The following is a 17,797-nucleotide window of genomic DNA, read 5'->3' as shown; positions in this document are numbered from 1 at the left end:
ATATGGATTTATAGTGCACTGCAGGGAGTGTGGTCTAGGAATGGAATGCACATTTGAAGTTGTCTTCTCTCAACCCTATCAGGATACCTCTGAGATTCAGAGATAATATCCAAAGCCTCAGTGGAGGACCTGGGTCCTGCAGCTGCCCAGAGAAAAGGCATTTCCGAGAGGTTTCAGGTAGAGAGACTTAAGGCTTTTCCCAGGAGTGGGTCAGAGCCAACCAGTGGTTAGGAACCTACAATTAGGGTTTCAACGGCAGGACCTCACTTCACACAGACTTGGTCTTTTCAGCCTGGCAAACTCCACACTCCCTGTTCCAGAAGCAGGAAGCAGTCTCTGAATTCAGAAGCCAGGTGATTCTGCATCCCTCTGCCAAGTGACTGCTGGCTTCTGGTTTTGGACTTTGGAAATTTGGAAGAGGAATTCAGGAAGTAGGAGAAGAGGTCAAGGAAAGCATACAACCCCCACCTTTATATCCAAGTATGGAGCTCTACTAGACAATAGTGCAGTGATTTTCAACCTGTTTCATCTTGTGGCACACATAAACTAATTATTAAGATTTTGAGGCACATCAACAATATATTTTTTGCTGATCTGACAAAAGAAATAGGTATAATTTTGATTTATTCACACTGGTCAGCTATTGTGTGGACTGTTGTCATTTTTTATTTGACAATCTAAGGGAAAAGAGGTCACACTGCCCCTGACGAAACAGTCAGGTATTGCATGTTTTATAAATTCTTGGCAGCCCACTGGTTGAAAATGATCACAGAAGTGTATTTCTCCCCTCTGGGGTCCTTTCTGGCTAGAGCGGGAAGTTTACAAGGTGCTGGGAATAATGAAGGGCCTGGTGCCTCTGCCTTTCTGTTCTTCCCTCCAAAAATTGACCCTGCTCCTGTGTGTGGGAGGACTCTAATCACTCCCGCCTTCCCCCTGCACGCCTCCTTCCTCTACCCCTCGCTTCCCAGTTTCCATCCTGGAAAAGTAAAGCGGAATTCCTCAGATTAACTTGCCTCTTCTTACACCTCCTGGGACTTTCCTCCAAGCCAACCTGGTGATGTAGGCGACTCCCCAAGGATTTTGGTGTCTACAAAGACAGCTTTGGGGGTCACCAAGAAGCTTAGAACTCTCTTCCTGTTTTCAGCATGGTGCAGTTCTGGCTAAGGACTAAGATTGAGACTGAGCTGGAGGAGGTGCTGAGGGCAGGAGCAGGACTGCAGGCGCTGAGCCCTGAGGGGATGTGTGGAGGTCCGGGGCAGGGGTGGGGGAGGCTGTGTGCTCAAGGTAGCTGTTCTGCAGCCCTTTGGGCTCAACCTACTTCTCTGAGGGAGACCCAGTTCCACTGAGGGACCGAGGCGAGGCTCTTTGAATCCCACCCTGGGCTCAGAGTTCATGTCCATGGAGCTCCTGCAGGGTAGAGGGTCTGTCTCATTTATCTTCAGAAAGTCACACTTACATGCAACCTGTGAGCTGTACTTTGTGGCTGAGGAGAGCATCTTCCCTCCTCCCCCCTGCTGGTCCTCACCCTCCTTCTGGCCACGAAGCCTGCAAACCCAGTGCTGGCAGCATCCTCTCTGACGGCAACTGCGTCCTTCCCTTAAAACCCGTCCTAGGGCTGAGCACTGGAGTGGAAGCTGTCCCATTGACTTAATTCTGAGTTCACTGTCACATTCAGAGAAGAGAATGGGCTTTGCTTACTGTTTTTCCCTCTTGCATGACTGGGTCTGTGCCACTGATGACACTTGGCATGCCCCCTCCCCGCCTAAAGGCAAGCGGTGCCCGAGCCCTTGTATATAAAATGCGGACACTCGGCTTCTCCGGGAGTCGACCTGGCTCAGCGGCAGGCCTTCTGAGGCTGGAGTTCAGGGCACTACCTCTGACCCAGCTTCTTGTGCGATAGGCTTCTTGCAAAGGACCAACAGCCTGGAAGAGAAGAGCCGGCTTGTGAGTGCCTTCAAGGAGAGGCAGTCCTCCAAGAACCTGATTTCCTGTGAGAACAGCGACAGGGACGGCCACTTCAGGCGCACGGAGACCGACTTCTCCAACCTGTTTGCTCGAGGTAGTCTCTCCCTGCCCCTGCCGGGACCCTCCCACCTCCGTTTCCCCCAGCCCTAGTGCTATCCAGTAGGTTCCCTAACTGAGTTTCCTGACTTTTTCCTGAAATTTTACTTCTTTCACCAGAAATGTCATTGCTTTGTCTGAACTGTCATGAAGCCACTTTTCCAGCATTTGAATCCCCCCTTCTTTAGTGCTCAGGTCATCCTTGCTTTGGAAGCTGAATGAGCATAATCAATAAAGCAATCAATGCTCAAGACACTTCCAAAGACAAATATGTATTCATAGAATCTCAGAATTTAAAGGACTGTTACATATAAGAAAATGCAGTAACTCCCCTAATAGCTTGAATCCTCCAATGTTGGCAACATCAACAGCAAGAATGAAATCACCCTGTGGGAAGCTGTGTGGCTGGGCCTCACATCCACAGGCTGTCCTGAAACTCATTTTCCTTCTGGAGAGCTTCAGTTGGCTGCTGTTGCCCCCACGTCACTGGTCCAAGGAGGGGCTTTGCCAGTCTCTGTCTCCCAAACAGCTCGAAGGTTCACCCACCACCCCCCCCTTCCACTAACTTCCCATAGACCAGAGAGGCCAGATCAGAACAGTAAACAAGACTTTAGTAAACTTCAGAAATAATCCAGGGAATAGACACAGAGCATCACACATAACCAATCTGCTCTCGAACTGTCGCTGACAATGTTATTTGGGGCTCCTATGGCTTTCCACCCTAATCCCTGACTCTGCCTAACAGGGGCAGCAACCCAAAGTCAGCTGCAGATTTCCTAAAGTGCAGGCCAAAAAGGATGAGGGTAAAAGAGAGGCGGGAGTTCCCCACCTTCCTGAGTCCCATCTTCCAGTTCTAGTTCCCTGTCTAAGGATACCACAAAAGACACTCTCTTCAGGGGAGCCTCAGCCACTACCCACAGAGGCCTTACCCTCCGCCATCAGCAGATCAAGCACATCATGACGCCATCCCAAAAGCCCAATATCTGAATCAGATGTACAGGGACACAGCTGGTACCAGGAAGCAAGACAGAAGCCTCCTCCATCACAAACGTGACAAATGTCCATTGAGCCCACAAATGTACAACTGCAGTATCAGCTGCTTTCGGGGTCTCAAAGCACTCCATTTCATTTACGAGAAGCCTATCAAAAAATCTATGAGCCTCCAGAAGGAGTGTGCATTACTTCTGTGTATATACTTATGTGCATTTTTCTGGGGAGATAGTGCATCAGATTCTCAATGTGTAGACATATCCTAGAATGAATTAGGCTTGTAAAGACCATGGCTAATATTAGGAATTTCTAGGCTTAAGAAAGGTGGCTGTGAGTCAAGTGATAACCACTCATTGGTGCCCACCCCAGATCTGCTTCCAGCTAAGAACGGGGAGGAGCAAACTGTACAGTTCCTACTGGAGGTGGTGGACATACTCCTCAACTATGTCCGCAAGACGTTCGATCGCTCCACCAAGGTGCTGGACTTTCATCACCCACACCAGCTGCTGGAAGGCATGGAGGGCTTCAACTTGGAGCTCTCTGACCACCCTGAGTCCCTGGAGCAGATCCTGGTTGACTGCAGAGATACCCTGAAGTATGGGGTTCGTACAGGTAAGACTGAGAACGGGGGGAGGGGGGGTGAAAGGGGGACACACAGTGGCATTGCACCACACCCTTTCCAGTTGTGAGGATGTCAAACTCATGTTGAAGGAGAAACACAAACCTTGTGAGGGAAGGCAACAAAGTGCTCAGGGACCACACAACAGCCTTAGGCAATGACAGTTATAGAAGGCCCCAACCCTAGCAAAAGCCCATCATCACTTATTGTTGTAAAAGCAGATTTAAAAGGTATGTATTATATAGTACTATGTCAACTTCTGCTGTTGGTTTTAAGCTATTTACAACCTAAAGCAGGGGTCGGAATCTTTTTGGCTGAGAGAGCCATGAACGCCACATATTTTAAAATGTAATTCCGTGAGAGCCATACAACAAACCTTGTACGTTAGGCATTACCCAATAAAAATTTGGTGTTGTCTCTGAGGACAGCTGTGATTGGCTCCAGCCACCTGCAACCATGAACATGAGCGGTAGGAAATGAATGGATTGTAATACATGAGAATGTTTTATATTTTTAATGTTATTATTATTTTTATTAAAGATTTGTCTGTGAACCAGATGCAGCCATCAAAAGAGCCACATCTGGCTCGTGAGCCATAGGTTCCCGACCCCTGATCTAAAGATAGCAGAATGACCCATATTCACGCCTATTTCATTTTGATAAATCCTGCCTTGCCGATCCCTGAAATTGGAGAGAATTGGGCCCATTTCTCTCCCTTTCTATATTAGTTTTCTAAGGCTATCATAACAAATTACCACAAACTGTGTGACTTAAAACAATAGAAATTTCTTCTCTGCCAGTTCTGGAGGCTGGAAGTTTGAAATCAAGGTGTCTTCAGGGTCATTGTCTCTCTGAAGACTCTTGGGGAGAATCCATCCTTGTCTCTTCCAATTTCAGTTGTTGTGGGTATTCCTTGATATTTCTTTTCATGTAGATGCATCACTCCAATCTTGGCCTTCACCTTCACGTGGCATTCTCCCTGTGTATGTGTCCAAATTTCTCTCTTCTTATAAGGACACCAATCATTGGCTAGGGCTCATCTTAATCCTTTATGACAACATCTTAACTTGATTGCATTTTCAAGAACCTATTTCCAAATAGTGATTCAACAGGAGTTAAAACTTCGAAGATATCTTCTTGAGGGACACAGTTCAACCCACAAATTCACAGCACCTTCTATTGGCTAGGCAAAAAAGTCAGTCAGACACACACACACACACACTCTCTCTCTCTCTCTCTCTCAGTGTTCTTTTCCTACCTCTGGAGTTTAGATACCCTGAATCACAAACACCTATTTCCAATAGGAAGCCCTGGAGGATGCCTTCTTGCCTCCTTTTCATTTTACAAGAACCCTCTCTAATCAGCAATCCTGGCCAAAGTGTTTACCTTTCAGTTGCCTCAAATTCAAGGACTTTTTGGATCTCTGGCTCTGTGGAAGCCTAGGAGTTAAGCAGTGCTTTCTCCTCCCTACTGTCTTCTCCATGGCAGCCTGGCTCTCTGCACTCTTGGGCAGATGGATCCTCAGGAATTAGCAGTCCATGGCATAGTTGCCACCACAGGGCAGCCCCTGAGGCCACAAGTGGTAGCCCCTTGTCCTTCTTTCTTCTTTTTCTCTCCTCTTTTATTATCCCTCTAACTCTTCCTTGTCATTCGAATGTGTGACTGGGAAGGTTAGCGGTGGTAGAGCTGAGTAAGGCTATTAGATGTCAAAAAAAGTATTATAATGAAACAATGAGGCTGGCCAAAGAGGCATTTTTAAATAAAGAATCCCAAATAGCTTTTGAGGTCTGCCAATACCACGAGAATAAGTGTAGATTCCTTGAATAACTGTAATATGGACAAGACTTAATTATATCACAAAGCCTGTGTTTGATTTTTAAAGAAAAGCATGCTCATCAGTTTAGTTCCAGCTCACCTTGGTATCTGAACCCATTTCTGATGGAGATCAAGTAGTGTTATTTGGCTGGATAAAAAGAATCAGAATCCTCCGTTGTGTGTTTTAGCTTAACTTGCTTTGAGCCAACATTTTTTTATTTTGTCAGCTTGCTCTACATACACTTTCTCAGAGAGATGAGACCACATGCTTTTATAACTAAAGGTCAGAAATGCTGAGGTTGCTGGTTCAAAACCCTAGGTTTTCCCAGTCAAATCTTAAAAAATAAAAGTATAACTGAAGCTCAGAATAGTGCTATCCCTCAAAGAAAACTACATGGATTTGTCATAATAGAAACTCCTATTGCCTATAAAACTGAAACATCAGGTGGTCAGAGAAGCATGGACTCCTTTTCAATTACAGTTTACATTCAGTATTATTTTATATTAGTTTCAAGTGTACAGCATAGTGGTTAGACAATCATATACTTTACAACATGGTCCCCTATATATCCAGTACCCACCAGGCACCATACACAGTTATTAGAATATTATTGGCCCTGGCTGGTTGGCTCAGCGGTAGAGCATTGGCCTGGTGTGCGGGGGACCCGGGTTCGATTCCCGGCCAGGGCACATAGGAGAAGCGCCCATTTGCTTCTCCACCCCCCCTCCTTCCTCTCTGTCTCTCTCTTCCCCTCCCGCAGCCAAGGCTCCATTGGAGCAAAGATGGCCCGGATGCTGGGGATGGCTCCTTGGCCTCTGCCCCAGGCGCTAGAGTGGCTCTGGTTGCGGCAGAGCGACACCCCGGAGGGGCAGAGCATCGCCCCCTGGTGGGCAGAGCGTAGCCCCTGGTGGGCGTGCCGGGTGGATCCCGGTCGGGCGCATGAGGGAGTCTGTCTGTCTCTCCCCATTTCCAGCTTCAGAAAAATACAAAAAAAAAAGAATATTATTGACTATATTCCCTATGCTGTACTTTACATACCCATGACTACTGCGTAATAACCATTTTGTACTTCTTAATCCCTTCACCTTTTTTCACCCAGCTCCCCAAACCCCCTTACCATCCAGTGGCAGCCATCAGTCTGTTCTCTGTATCTACCAGTTTGTTTCTATTTTGTTTGTTCATTTATTTTGTTCTTTAGATTCCAATCATAAGTGAAATCATATGGTATTTGTCTTTCTGTGACTTATTTCACTTATCAGAATTAACTCTAGATCCATCTATGCTGTAGCAAATAGTAAGCTTTCATTCTTTTTTATGGCCAAGTAATATTCCATTATATTGATATATAACTTTTTTATCCACTAGACTATTGATGAGTGCTCGGGTTGTTTCCATCCCCTGGCTAGTGTAAATAACACCACAATGAACATAGGAGTGCATTTGGTCTTTTGAATTAGCATTTTGAGTTTTTAAGGCTATATACGTAGACATGGAATTGCTGGGTCATAGGGAAGTTTTATTTTTAATTTTTTCTGGACCCTCCATACTGTTCTCCATAGTGACTGCACCAATGTACATCCCACCAACAGTGCGCAAGCACTTGCTTTTCTCCACATCTTCCCCAACCCTTGTTGTTTGTGGATTTACTGATGATACCCATTCTGACAGGTGTGATATGATATCTCACTGTGGTTTTAATATGCATTTCCATGAAGATTAGAGACATTGAGCATCTTTTCATATGTCTATTGGCCATCTGTATGTCCTCTTGGAGAAGTGTCTATTCAGGTCCTCTGCCCGCTTTTTAATTGGATTGTTTTTTTCAGTATTGAGTTGTATGAGTTCTTTATAAATTTTGGATATTAACCACTTATTGAATGTGACATTGGTGAATATCATCTTCTGTTTAGTAGGTTGTCTTTTCATTTGGCTGATGGTTTCCTTTTCTGTGAAAAAAATTTTTAGTTTGATATGGTGCCATTTGCTAATTTTTTTTCTTTTGTTTCCTGAGGAGATAGATATACCAGAAAAAATATTGCTAAGAGAAATGTTAGAGATTTTTCTGGCCTATGTTTTCCTCCAGATTTATGGATTCAAGTTTTATATTTAAGTCTTCAATCCATTTGGGAGTTTACCCTTGTGTATGGTTTAAGAAGGTAGCCTCGTTTAATTTTTTTTTTTTTTGGTATGTATCTATCCAATTCTCCCAACACCATATATTGAATATACTGCCTTCACCCAATTATATGTTGTTGCCTCTTTGTCATATATTAATTGACCATATAGGTATGGGTTTATTTCTGGACTATGAAGCATGTACTCTTATTAGTAGTAGTGTATTAATTCACTTAGATATTCACCCTGTAGCCATACATTTCTATTCTTCAGAGCAGCTTCTGGGAGCAGATATTTGAATCTATGGAGTTTATTATTTTCCAGACAGTGTACAACCTTCTGCTTTTCAGGGTGTTGACTCTGCAAAGTGTACTGTGGCTGCCATGTGAAAACAGCTCCTGGATGCTGGTCTCTAATTTAGATGTAGATACCAAAGCAATAAGATAAACCTCACAGGTAGCTATACACAGTGGAAGAAATTTTCTAAAAAATATATTAATGTTCAGCCAAAACAATGAATTATATTTTAATAGTGAAAACATGCTTATCTGGATATACTCTGTAAAAGGATGATGATGATATTTGAAGAGTTCTCTACAAATTAACAAAAAACTCCTGAAACAAGGACCAGGGCATGTAGATTGTCTGTGAACTGAGACAGATGCTAATCAGCCCTCAGTCACAGTAAATATATTGGCTTCCTTAATTTTTGTTTTTAACTTTCTATTATAGAAAAATTTTAACTTATACAAAAGTAGAATAATATAATGAACCCTATATACCCAACAACCAGCTTCAAATATTATCAATTCCTGCCAAATTTGTGTTACCTGTCCCCCTCCATGGCCCCCTCTTCTATATTATATGAAAGTACATTTCTGGCAGAATATTATTGTATTTCATCAATAAATTCTTTTCACCATCAAGGGCTCTTTTAAAAAATTATCACAATATCATTATTACATCTAAAACCCCACAACATTTATAGTTCCTTAATATCAGATATTCAGTCAGTGTTCACATTTTCAATGTCTTATGAATGTCAGAAATGTTTTATTTTATTATTATTCATTTTAATCAGGACCCAAATAAGTCGCTCACATTGCAATTGCTTGATATGTTTCATAATCAAAGTAGATATTCCCTCTTATCTCTCTTTTTCTTTCTTGAAGTTTATTTGTTAAAAAAAAACAACTTTACTTTAAAAAATTATTCTTTCTTTCTCCCCCTCCCTGACTCTAGGCCAGTGGTTTTCAACACTTGGGGACTGGTGAAAATAGGATAATTATTTTGGGAACCACTAAGGCAGAAATGACTGTGAGCATAAGCGAATTCGACTAACTAATCTTCATACTATAGCAGGGTGGTTAACTCTTTTGCCGACTGGCACAAAAATTGCTGGTGGACTGGTCCACGGACCAGCCTTTGAAAAACACTGGTCTAGGCCATGTGCTGCTCGGTCCCACATCTGTCATCTGTTTTCATTTTATAGAAATTTGAAGTTGAAATTTAAACTAGGTCATTTTGTGACTTGATATAAATGCTGGTATAAGATTTTGGGGGCATAAGGCTGTAGCTATAAAAGAAACATAGGTTTTAGGGGACTTTGTGTCCTTTACATTTTAATAGAGAATGAGATACTGTTTCACTTTTATTTGAGGGTATTTCTGTTAGGCTGTCTGTCTGTCTTTAACCATCTTTTGTCTCTGCCAGGCTATGGGGTTTTGACACATAGTCAAATAGTGTGGTTGCATTTATTTATGATTCAGTCCTGTATTTAAAGTGAAAGGTTTACTATTGAAAGTTTTCAAATGGGTATCGCATGTATTTTTAAGTGAATTTCAACAAAATTATGTTGCAGAAGATCTCTCAGATTCTGCTGACACTGAGCAAAGTCAAATGAAATGAGCTAGTTTAAGCCAGTGAGAGTTGTCTACATGGATGTCTGGAGTCTGGCCACTACTTACACTAACCTTGATGTTTATGCTTCTTCTATTTTTCTGTGATCAGTATTATCTTTGAGGACTGTTGAGATCCAGGGATTGGACTATTCTGACACAAAAAGTAATATCTGGATGTTCTAAATGAATCCCCATCACACATGGGAAAGAACAGACAATCTCAGAGAGAGGACTTAGATGAGGAACATTCAAACACTAGCTTTCTGACAGTTATTTCAGAGGCAAAAGCAATTTCCACTGGAAACACAGCAGTCAGCATATCTTTCTAACACCGGTTCTCTGTCACATACCCCTAGATAATCTATCGCATTTACTCCTTTGGACAGCCAAGCCAAGCCTGCTGATGGGGGTTGAGTTTTTCCGTGAATGCCAAGTTGGCCAAAACTTGGCAATAATCCTGAATTTTCTGAGAACAAAGCTTGTGAACGCATATTCTGGGTTGCAGGGGGCTTTAAAGTTATATAATAATAACAATTATTTTTACCAACAACTCCGTGAGTGAATGAGACTATGCCTGGCCCTGTTTTACAGAGAAGATGCCAGGTCATCTCAGCAATAAATTTAGTTTAATGGTCATTTGACTGTATATACGCAAACACACCAATGCTTGATGTCATCTTTGACTGACCCAGAGACCCAGAGAGTAATGGCCTGCCCTCAGCATCAACATCATAGCTGGCACTTTCCCTGGGCCTGGTTTGAGTCACAGAGCCATGAACTCCCTCTGAGGCCTGTGGGCTTTCCATTAGTAAACTTTGATTTTAGAATTAAATCTTTCAATATTAAATTAAACGTTAAAACTTTTATGAGGAAAACCAGGATAGCTACATTCTGATTTGTAATAAAAAATAAATATAATAAGAATTTCATCTGGAAATTAAGATCGGAAAAATTATTAGTGTCATGACATTGGCTTTTTAAAAAGTTTAAAGCACTATTCTTTAGAAACATATAAATTTGGGTGATATCATTCATGCTAAAAGTCAGTGTAGGGTGAGTCAACCCGATCTTCCTTCTGCATATTCTTGGGCAGCCCTATTAGGCCATTGGGATGGAGTACCCACCAGTGTGGCCTAGTAGAGCAGGATTTTACTTTGAAGATAGCTTGAAAAATCTGGATTTGCCTTGATTCTTGCCTGTTACTTAACTCTTTAGGTCATCCTCGATTTTTCAACCAGCTCTCCACTGGGCTGGATATCATCGGATTAGCTGGTGAATGGCTGACATCAACTGCCAACACCAATATGTAAGTCCCACGTATTTTTTTCATATAAAACCAGGATGTATGATTATGGCTTGTTACTTTAAAAGTCCAATTCCGATGGCTCTATAATAATTTTATTACATTTATTCTAGTTGTCTTTTCTCTTTGAATCTTTTAGGTTTATCACCATATAAACTTATTAAGTTTATACTGATTTAATAGTGGATAATCAATGAACTGGTTTTGAATTCAATGATGCAATTTACTAAAAAGCCTAGTTATAAGAAATCATAACCCCAGCTTTCAAAATTTAGTGTGAATTTCATGTTAACCAACTTCTTATCGCTTAATGATGTGTCTCTGGAGGTCATGTTTTTTAGTATAAGCGTGGTCCATCTTCCCATCCAAGCTCGTCGGTCCTTGTATTTTGGTTGTATTTCCTTCATAGTTAAAGCTGCCATAAAGCCACAAACTAATTTGCTCAACCAGTTGCTTAACTACAAATTGTAAAACAAAATTCAGCTGTTAGTAATACAGCATATATTTCTTTCAACATCATTGGGTATTTTTTCCCCCTAAATTTGACTGTTTTCCCATACTTGCTTGGGTAGGCAAAGCCTTTGTTTGCTTCTAAGTTCTTGTAAATTTATATGAAACTGTCGCTAAGGTTCTTGGAGGAGGGTGCGTGTACAACCTGGGTAGTCTTCTGGCAGTCACCCCACAGTTTCCTCTACACACACATTACCTTTTTGGAGACAAAGGCAGGTGATTAGTTGGTGAAGTGTCATCACAGTCTGCTGAGTAGTGTCTTTCCTCTCAACACTATGATGGTGTTTTAGCACTGTCTGTATACCCAAAGGCACCACATTCTGTTGAAGTATCCAGGAGAAATAATGAAATAAGCTTCTTACAATACTTTTAATATAACTACATAAGAATTATTTGAGTAGTGACTATTTAGAAAATAATCATCCACTTTTTAAGTTCATGGTAAAATAGATTTGAAAAATAAATTTAGGTGAAAGGGTGGTATTATTTAAAATGAGAAATTCTATTTGACATCAAGATAGATTCTAAGTTATTAAAGTTCAAGATATTTTATTTTTCTTAAACAAACTACTCCCAGCCTCAAAACCTGAAAGGGCACTTTTAAATTACTTTATTGAGTCATGTGTGTTCCAAAGCTGTTTAATACTATGACTCAAAATACTTAACCGCATTTAGAAAAGTGTCTATTAATTAATGATCATTGTTTTGTTTGCTAATTTAAAACAACAATGACAGAATTCTAAAAGCAAACATGACAAGTGAAGCCTTTCATGCTAAGAGGTGTAAAAGATTAAATTGACTGAAATCAAAAGTTGTTTTCATGCTCCCTGCTTGCAAGTCATGGTTAACTTCATGGAGTTTCCACGTTGGATCTCTGAGGCCATGAAGGGCAAAGAGGAATTTTGGTCAAAGATACAACTGCTTGTATTGTCTTCTCAAACAAAAAACTTGCCTCTGCAACTTTTACTGCAGTATGATTTATGAGATAAAAATATATCAGTAAGCACAGACATATTAATATACTAATTTTAACTTGAAAAGACACTAACGTTTAATTGGAGCATCTCACGCTAAGGAACAATTTTAATTAGAAAATGCAGCTTGGCCCCGGCTGGTGGCTCAGTGGATAGAGCACCAGCCCAGCATATGGAAGTCCCAGGTTCTGTTTCCGGTCTAGGCACACAGGAGAAGCGACCATCTGCTTTTCCTCTTTCTTTTTTTTTTTTTTTTTTTTTTTTAATTTTTTTTTTTTTCATTTTTCTGAAGCTGGAAACAGGGAGAGACAGTCAGACAGACTCCCGCATGCGCCCGACCGGGATCCACCCGGCACGCCCACCAGGGGGCGATGCTCTGCCCACCAGGGGGCGATGCTCTGCCCATCCTGGGCGTCGCCATGTTGCGACCCTCCTGGGTGTCGCCATATTGCGACCAGAGCCACTCTAGCGCCTGGGGCAGAGGCCACAGAGCCATCCCCAGCGCCCGGGCCATCTTTTGCTCCAATGGAGCCTTGGCTGCGGGAGGGGAAGAGAGAGACAGAGAGGAAGGCGCGGCGGAGGGGTGGAGAAGCAAATGGGCGCTTCTCCTATGTGCCCTGGCCGGGAATCGAACCCGGGTCCTCCGCACGCTAGGCCGACGCTCTACCGCTGAGCCAACCGGCCAGGGCCTGCTTTTCCCCTTTCTCCTTCTCCCCTTCTCTCCCTTTTCTCTTCCTGCAGCCAGTGACTCGACTGGTTCGAGCATGGCCCCAAACAGGGTTGCCAGGTGGATCTCAGTCAGGGCGCATGTGAGAATCTGCCTCACTACCCCCCCCCTCTCATCTAAAAAAAAGAAAAGAAAAATAGAGCTTTTTAAAAAAAACCTAAGTATTTGGAAAATAAATGAGAAAAATAGAGTAAAAGACACATATCTAGTAAGGCCCAAATGCCCATATTAATAGAGGCACTCCATTCAACCAGAGCCTTTAAGTGTGTGTTCTGTAGGCTTCTTGGCTGCAATTTCCTAATATAGACAGCCGAATCTCAAGGTAAATAAAAGGAACTCACCCCTTTGAACCATTTATAACCAGAGAGTCCCCTAAAAGGCTTTTCTTCAACCAGAGAGTTCTCACAAACTCTCCCTTTTTTGTATGTGTTCATAAAAATCAAAGTCCCTTATTCACACCTTACCTCAGCTCAGCCATGAAACATTAAAAAATGTGCCAGCCATCTGAGGTCAAGGCCAGTCCAACTAAATGGCACATAGTAATTGCAGCTGTAGTGAACAATAGATATTTATAAAATGTGATCCGATTCCAACAGATCGATAGAGAAGGTTATTTAAAATAGTGAAATAGTTTCTGTCAGTTGTGGAGACAAGGCGTCATCTGAAGAAGTAATAACTATCATCTAGAAATTGTTCTAAGCCAGTTCCCCTAGAAGATCATGAAATGTGGCAGCACTGTCAGGAGCTTATGCAGAAATGTGCTTTCTTGTGACAAGTTTCTTCTCCAACTGGGAACAATGTTCAAAATAAGTCTGAGAACAAATGGCAAAGACTCTTTCTTTGGCAGAGTGGCATTTAGTGACATGTTCTTTTTCTTTTTTTGACCTGCACTATCATTAAGTTTGGGTGGCACTGGTAATAGGAAATAATGACTGTATTCCTCAGCATAGTCTTTTTAAAAGAAATGCCCAATATCCTAATTCAGGTGGCAAAGAGTTAGATATCTGACTATTAGAATAAAAGAACATTTATGTTCATGCATTTATACCTGCCATGCATATATCTTTGAGATATATTCTTCCAAGCAAGGATCCAATGAAGAGTCAAAGAAAACTTCACAAATGTGTGGTTGTCTGTGGCATGTAGAGCTCTTTTTTTTTCCAAAACAGGGTCCCCAAGCACAACTGTGCAGGGTGAGCGGTGCCCAAGTGTAAACAACAGCTTGCTCGCAAATAACTGAGCACAATACATAATCTTTACGGCAAGATCTATCACAGCCCTTTGTTATGAGGTTATGATTTCAACTATCTAGAGCTTTATTTTCATAGAAATTGCACAGGGGAAATTTTCTATGGGAGTTATCAGTCATGTTATACTACTGGGCAGGCTGTCAGAGAGCAGCCTGCAGCAAGTAGCTGTCGTTTGTCATAGAAAAGCAGCTGTGATGTCGAGGACTTGGAAATATACTAACTGTGAGATCTTAGAACAAGTCACTGAGTTTCTCTGAACCTCAGTCTCTTCTTCAGGAAAATGGGGGCGTGATAATATCCATTCTGCAGAGTGGTTCTGAAGACTAAAAAAGGCACCAGTCTTAAGTGCCCAGTGTCTACCAGGTACAGCACACACACACACACCGGGGAAAGGCAGCCACCCCACAGGTCACTGTTGTCATTTGTGTCCCCCCTTCCGTTAGCTTCCTGGATCTTTTGTTTCTGCTTCTCATCATCTCTGGACACTAGAAGGGCTCACTAAGCTCCCCTCATGTGTGTTAGCTTTCAAGGTGAGATAGGCCACCTGCCACATCTGTAAGGAAGGGAAGTCTAAAAGGAGTGTCAAGATGGTCAACATAAAAATTGATTTCTTTCTCTCACTAAGGAAGTTCCCAGTTTGGCAGTCAGCAGGGATCCAGATTCCTTGTGCCTCTTTTCATCTCTACTGTAGCACCTGGCTCTCATCCTCAGTCAGTCACCTAATGGCGCAGGCTGGCTGCTGGAGCTAGCGTCACATTTGTGTTTCGGAACTTAGGACAGGGGGAGGGAGGGAGGAAGGAAGAACAAAAAGGGAGCACTCTCTTTTCTTCTAAGAAACTTCAGAAGTTCCACACCTTTCCTGCAGCATCTCTTTAACCAGGGTTTAGTCCCACAGCCACACTGAGGGAGACTAGGAAGTGTAGGCTTTGATCTGGGTGAATTGCCACCCCAAATAAAATTAAATGTAGCAAGAGAAGACTGATACTGGTTAGCAACGAGCAGACTCTACCACAAGAGAAGTAACGTTTCTTATTCAATTTGCCTTGGTTCTGAGTGAATCCCTCTGGAAAGGTGAGTTGAGCTGTGAAAAAAGGGCTGACTCACTACCCCACTCAGAATACAGAAAGGCCCAGAAGTCTCTGCCAGTGTCACTCTATGACTGTTCAACATCCTTGCTTCCAATCCCCTGTTCTTATGCTTCAACCAGAGCTTTTTGTTTCTTGTTCTCTGATTCTGAAATAAAATCTTGTACTCTGACTCTAGCATTTAACAAGCTTCTTCTAAATCCATATTTGACCTTTGATCCCTTGACTTTATCTGCTTTCATCTCTTGTTTAGGGAAGGAGTACCTAACCTGGAGTTCAAGTTACAAGAAGGGTGTCTCCTACAATTGTATACCAAATAATGTACACGTCTTCATTTTCTTTCTGGGAAAAGGGACTATAGCTTTCCTAAGAGTCCTAAAGGAGTCTAACCCAAATTAAGTTAAGAATCACTACTGTGGGGTGAACTTCAATGCCTTCTATAAGGTTTTGGCTATAAGCAGACTACTAGCTGTAAACACAGCACAGAAATTTCAGAAACAGGGAGCACCATATCAATCCATTTGTTAGGACTGGCTGATGATCAACAGCCATGGATCGACCTATCTGCTCCCAAGACAGGATGTCAGGACTAAGGACGTGCATCAAGATAAGCTTGGTCTTAGCTGTGCAAGACCCAGGCAGGAATTGTCAAACAGGGTGTAGCTAAGGCCAAGAATCTTCTTCAAGGTTGGGAATGATAACATCGTTGTCTCCTCAGTACGTTAAGATGCCACCTGACAGATAACAGTCATTCACTAAGCATTTATTGAATGGAACTGAAAGAATAGTTTATGAATTGAGTACCTGGCACAAACAAGGAACCTGAAAAAGATAAGATCAGAGTCTCATGATTAAAATCTCTAGACTCTTTCTCTGAGTCCTGAGTAATGGCCATGCCTCTTCCTGGTCCTTAAATAGGAAGACTAATTCACAGACTAAACCTGGGGCCTAAATTTACTCAAATCATGAAGTGGACCAGCCCCCTGGCCTTCAGTCCCATCCTTTCTCCCTTCACCATGTGGTTCTTGCCTGGACATCTAACACTGATTTGACTCCAACTCAGCTTCCATCCAATCCTTGGTACGGTTCTGAAACGATTGTGTATGATTCCATGTTCCTTGCCTATTGTAAGATTCCAGCACGCACACTGCCACCACAACCTACTCACCATGTAAATATTTTTGCCATTCCAACATTTTCAAAACTCAATGGCACTATTAACACGTTTGTCAAAATGGTTAGAAGCACACCATGAGTTTGACTCTTGGTGTACTAATCGGCACAGGCTAAACCAGGAATCCTTCTCTTCTTCTTCCTTTATCAGGCCATCAGACATGAGGGAGTGTTGGTTGCTACGGTGATGGGGCTCAGAGCAGAACCAAAGCATGATTGTGACCTCCAGAGGTGATGGTAACTGAACACATGATTTCTGAGGGTCTTCTTCCTAAATGTCAAGGGTCCTACTAAAGAAAATGGACATTTTCTCTTATTTTCTTTCTTTCTTTCTTTCTTTCTTTCTTTCTTTCTTTCTTTCTTTCTTTCTTTCTTTCTTCTTCTCTTTCTTTCTCTTTCTTTTTTTTTTTTCTTTTTAAACAAAATTCTTCTACCAACAGATATATCCTGAGGACCCTTCAGGATCTTTTTGCCCTCTTTTACAGCCATGTAATTAATTTGATTGCTTTTTTTTTCTCCATGACTAAAACTTAGTAGCTTCACCTGTGTCTTATATACAACAATTGTTATCTCGTCCTTGCAAATAGCTTTCTAAATCATTAAGACAGCAAGAATTCCCATTAGTCTTCAGCATCGGTATTCAGCTCAAATACCCTATGCAATGATAAAGTCTCCCCATGTCACTTGGCTGAGTCAATCTAGGCATCTCTCTTCAGTGAACGTGGCCTGAGCCGAGCCCACAGACTCCAGAGCTTGAGGAGGTCAAACAAAAAGAAGGAAGACAATAAGCCTCAGAGTCAGTAAATATCTTTTTGATTTCTGGCTCAGTTTTCTGTGGATGCACCTTCTTTGATTTCTCTTAACCACTATGGTTGGCACCACAATCTTGTTTCAACGACTGGTCTACCAGATGGCTCTGTTTTGAATTGCTTTGAGGAGAATGTGGCTTGCTACTTTTAAGTCAGTTTGTTAGAAGACAGAGCTAACCTACCAGGATATCTAATGCCCACAGTTAGCTCTTTATGCCAGTTAAACATCTTCTTGTTATTTATAACTGGTAATTAGAAAATCATCACTTATAACTATTCTTGACAAATATTAACTTCAGAGAACTATAGAAACATAGCTGTCCTTAGGGATTATCAGTAGAAAAACTATGTAGATAATTATATTGAGATATTTAAAACTTGGGTCAATATTTCCAATTGTCTTCACAGTTAGCGTCCAGATGTTTACATTGTTTTTTAAAATACAGAGTTTGGCTCTTGCTTTT

The 17,797-nt window shown here is 41.9% G+C and overlaps 1 protein-coding gene across 1 annotated transcript in view; it reads left to right on the top strand.

The window, feature by feature from the left end:
* GAD1 (glutamate decarboxylase 1) overlaps positions 1–17,797 on the top strand; it is a 42,956-nt gene that overhangs the window by 8,666 nt on the left and 16,493 nt on the right. Inside the window, exons 4-6 of the mRNA XM_066280912.1 lie at positions 1,901–2,059; positions 3,421–3,663; positions 10,718–10,808. Coding sequence (XP_066137009.1) covers positions 1,901–2,059; positions 3,421–3,663; positions 10,718–10,808 — 493 coding nt within the window. The remainder of the gene's footprint in view (positions 1–1,900; positions 2,060–3,420; positions 3,664–10,717; positions 10,809–17,797) is intronic.

This window comes from Saccopteryx bilineata, chromosome 5 (genome assembly GCF_036850765.1).
Source record: "Saccopteryx bilineata isolate mSacBil1 chromosome 5, mSacBil1_pri_phased_curated, whole genome shotgun sequence".
NCBI classification, from domain to species: Eukaryota; Metazoa; Chordata; class Mammalia; order Chiroptera; family Emballonuridae; genus Saccopteryx; species Saccopteryx bilineata.
This window is presented reverse-complemented; position numbering and strand designations above follow the sequence as displayed.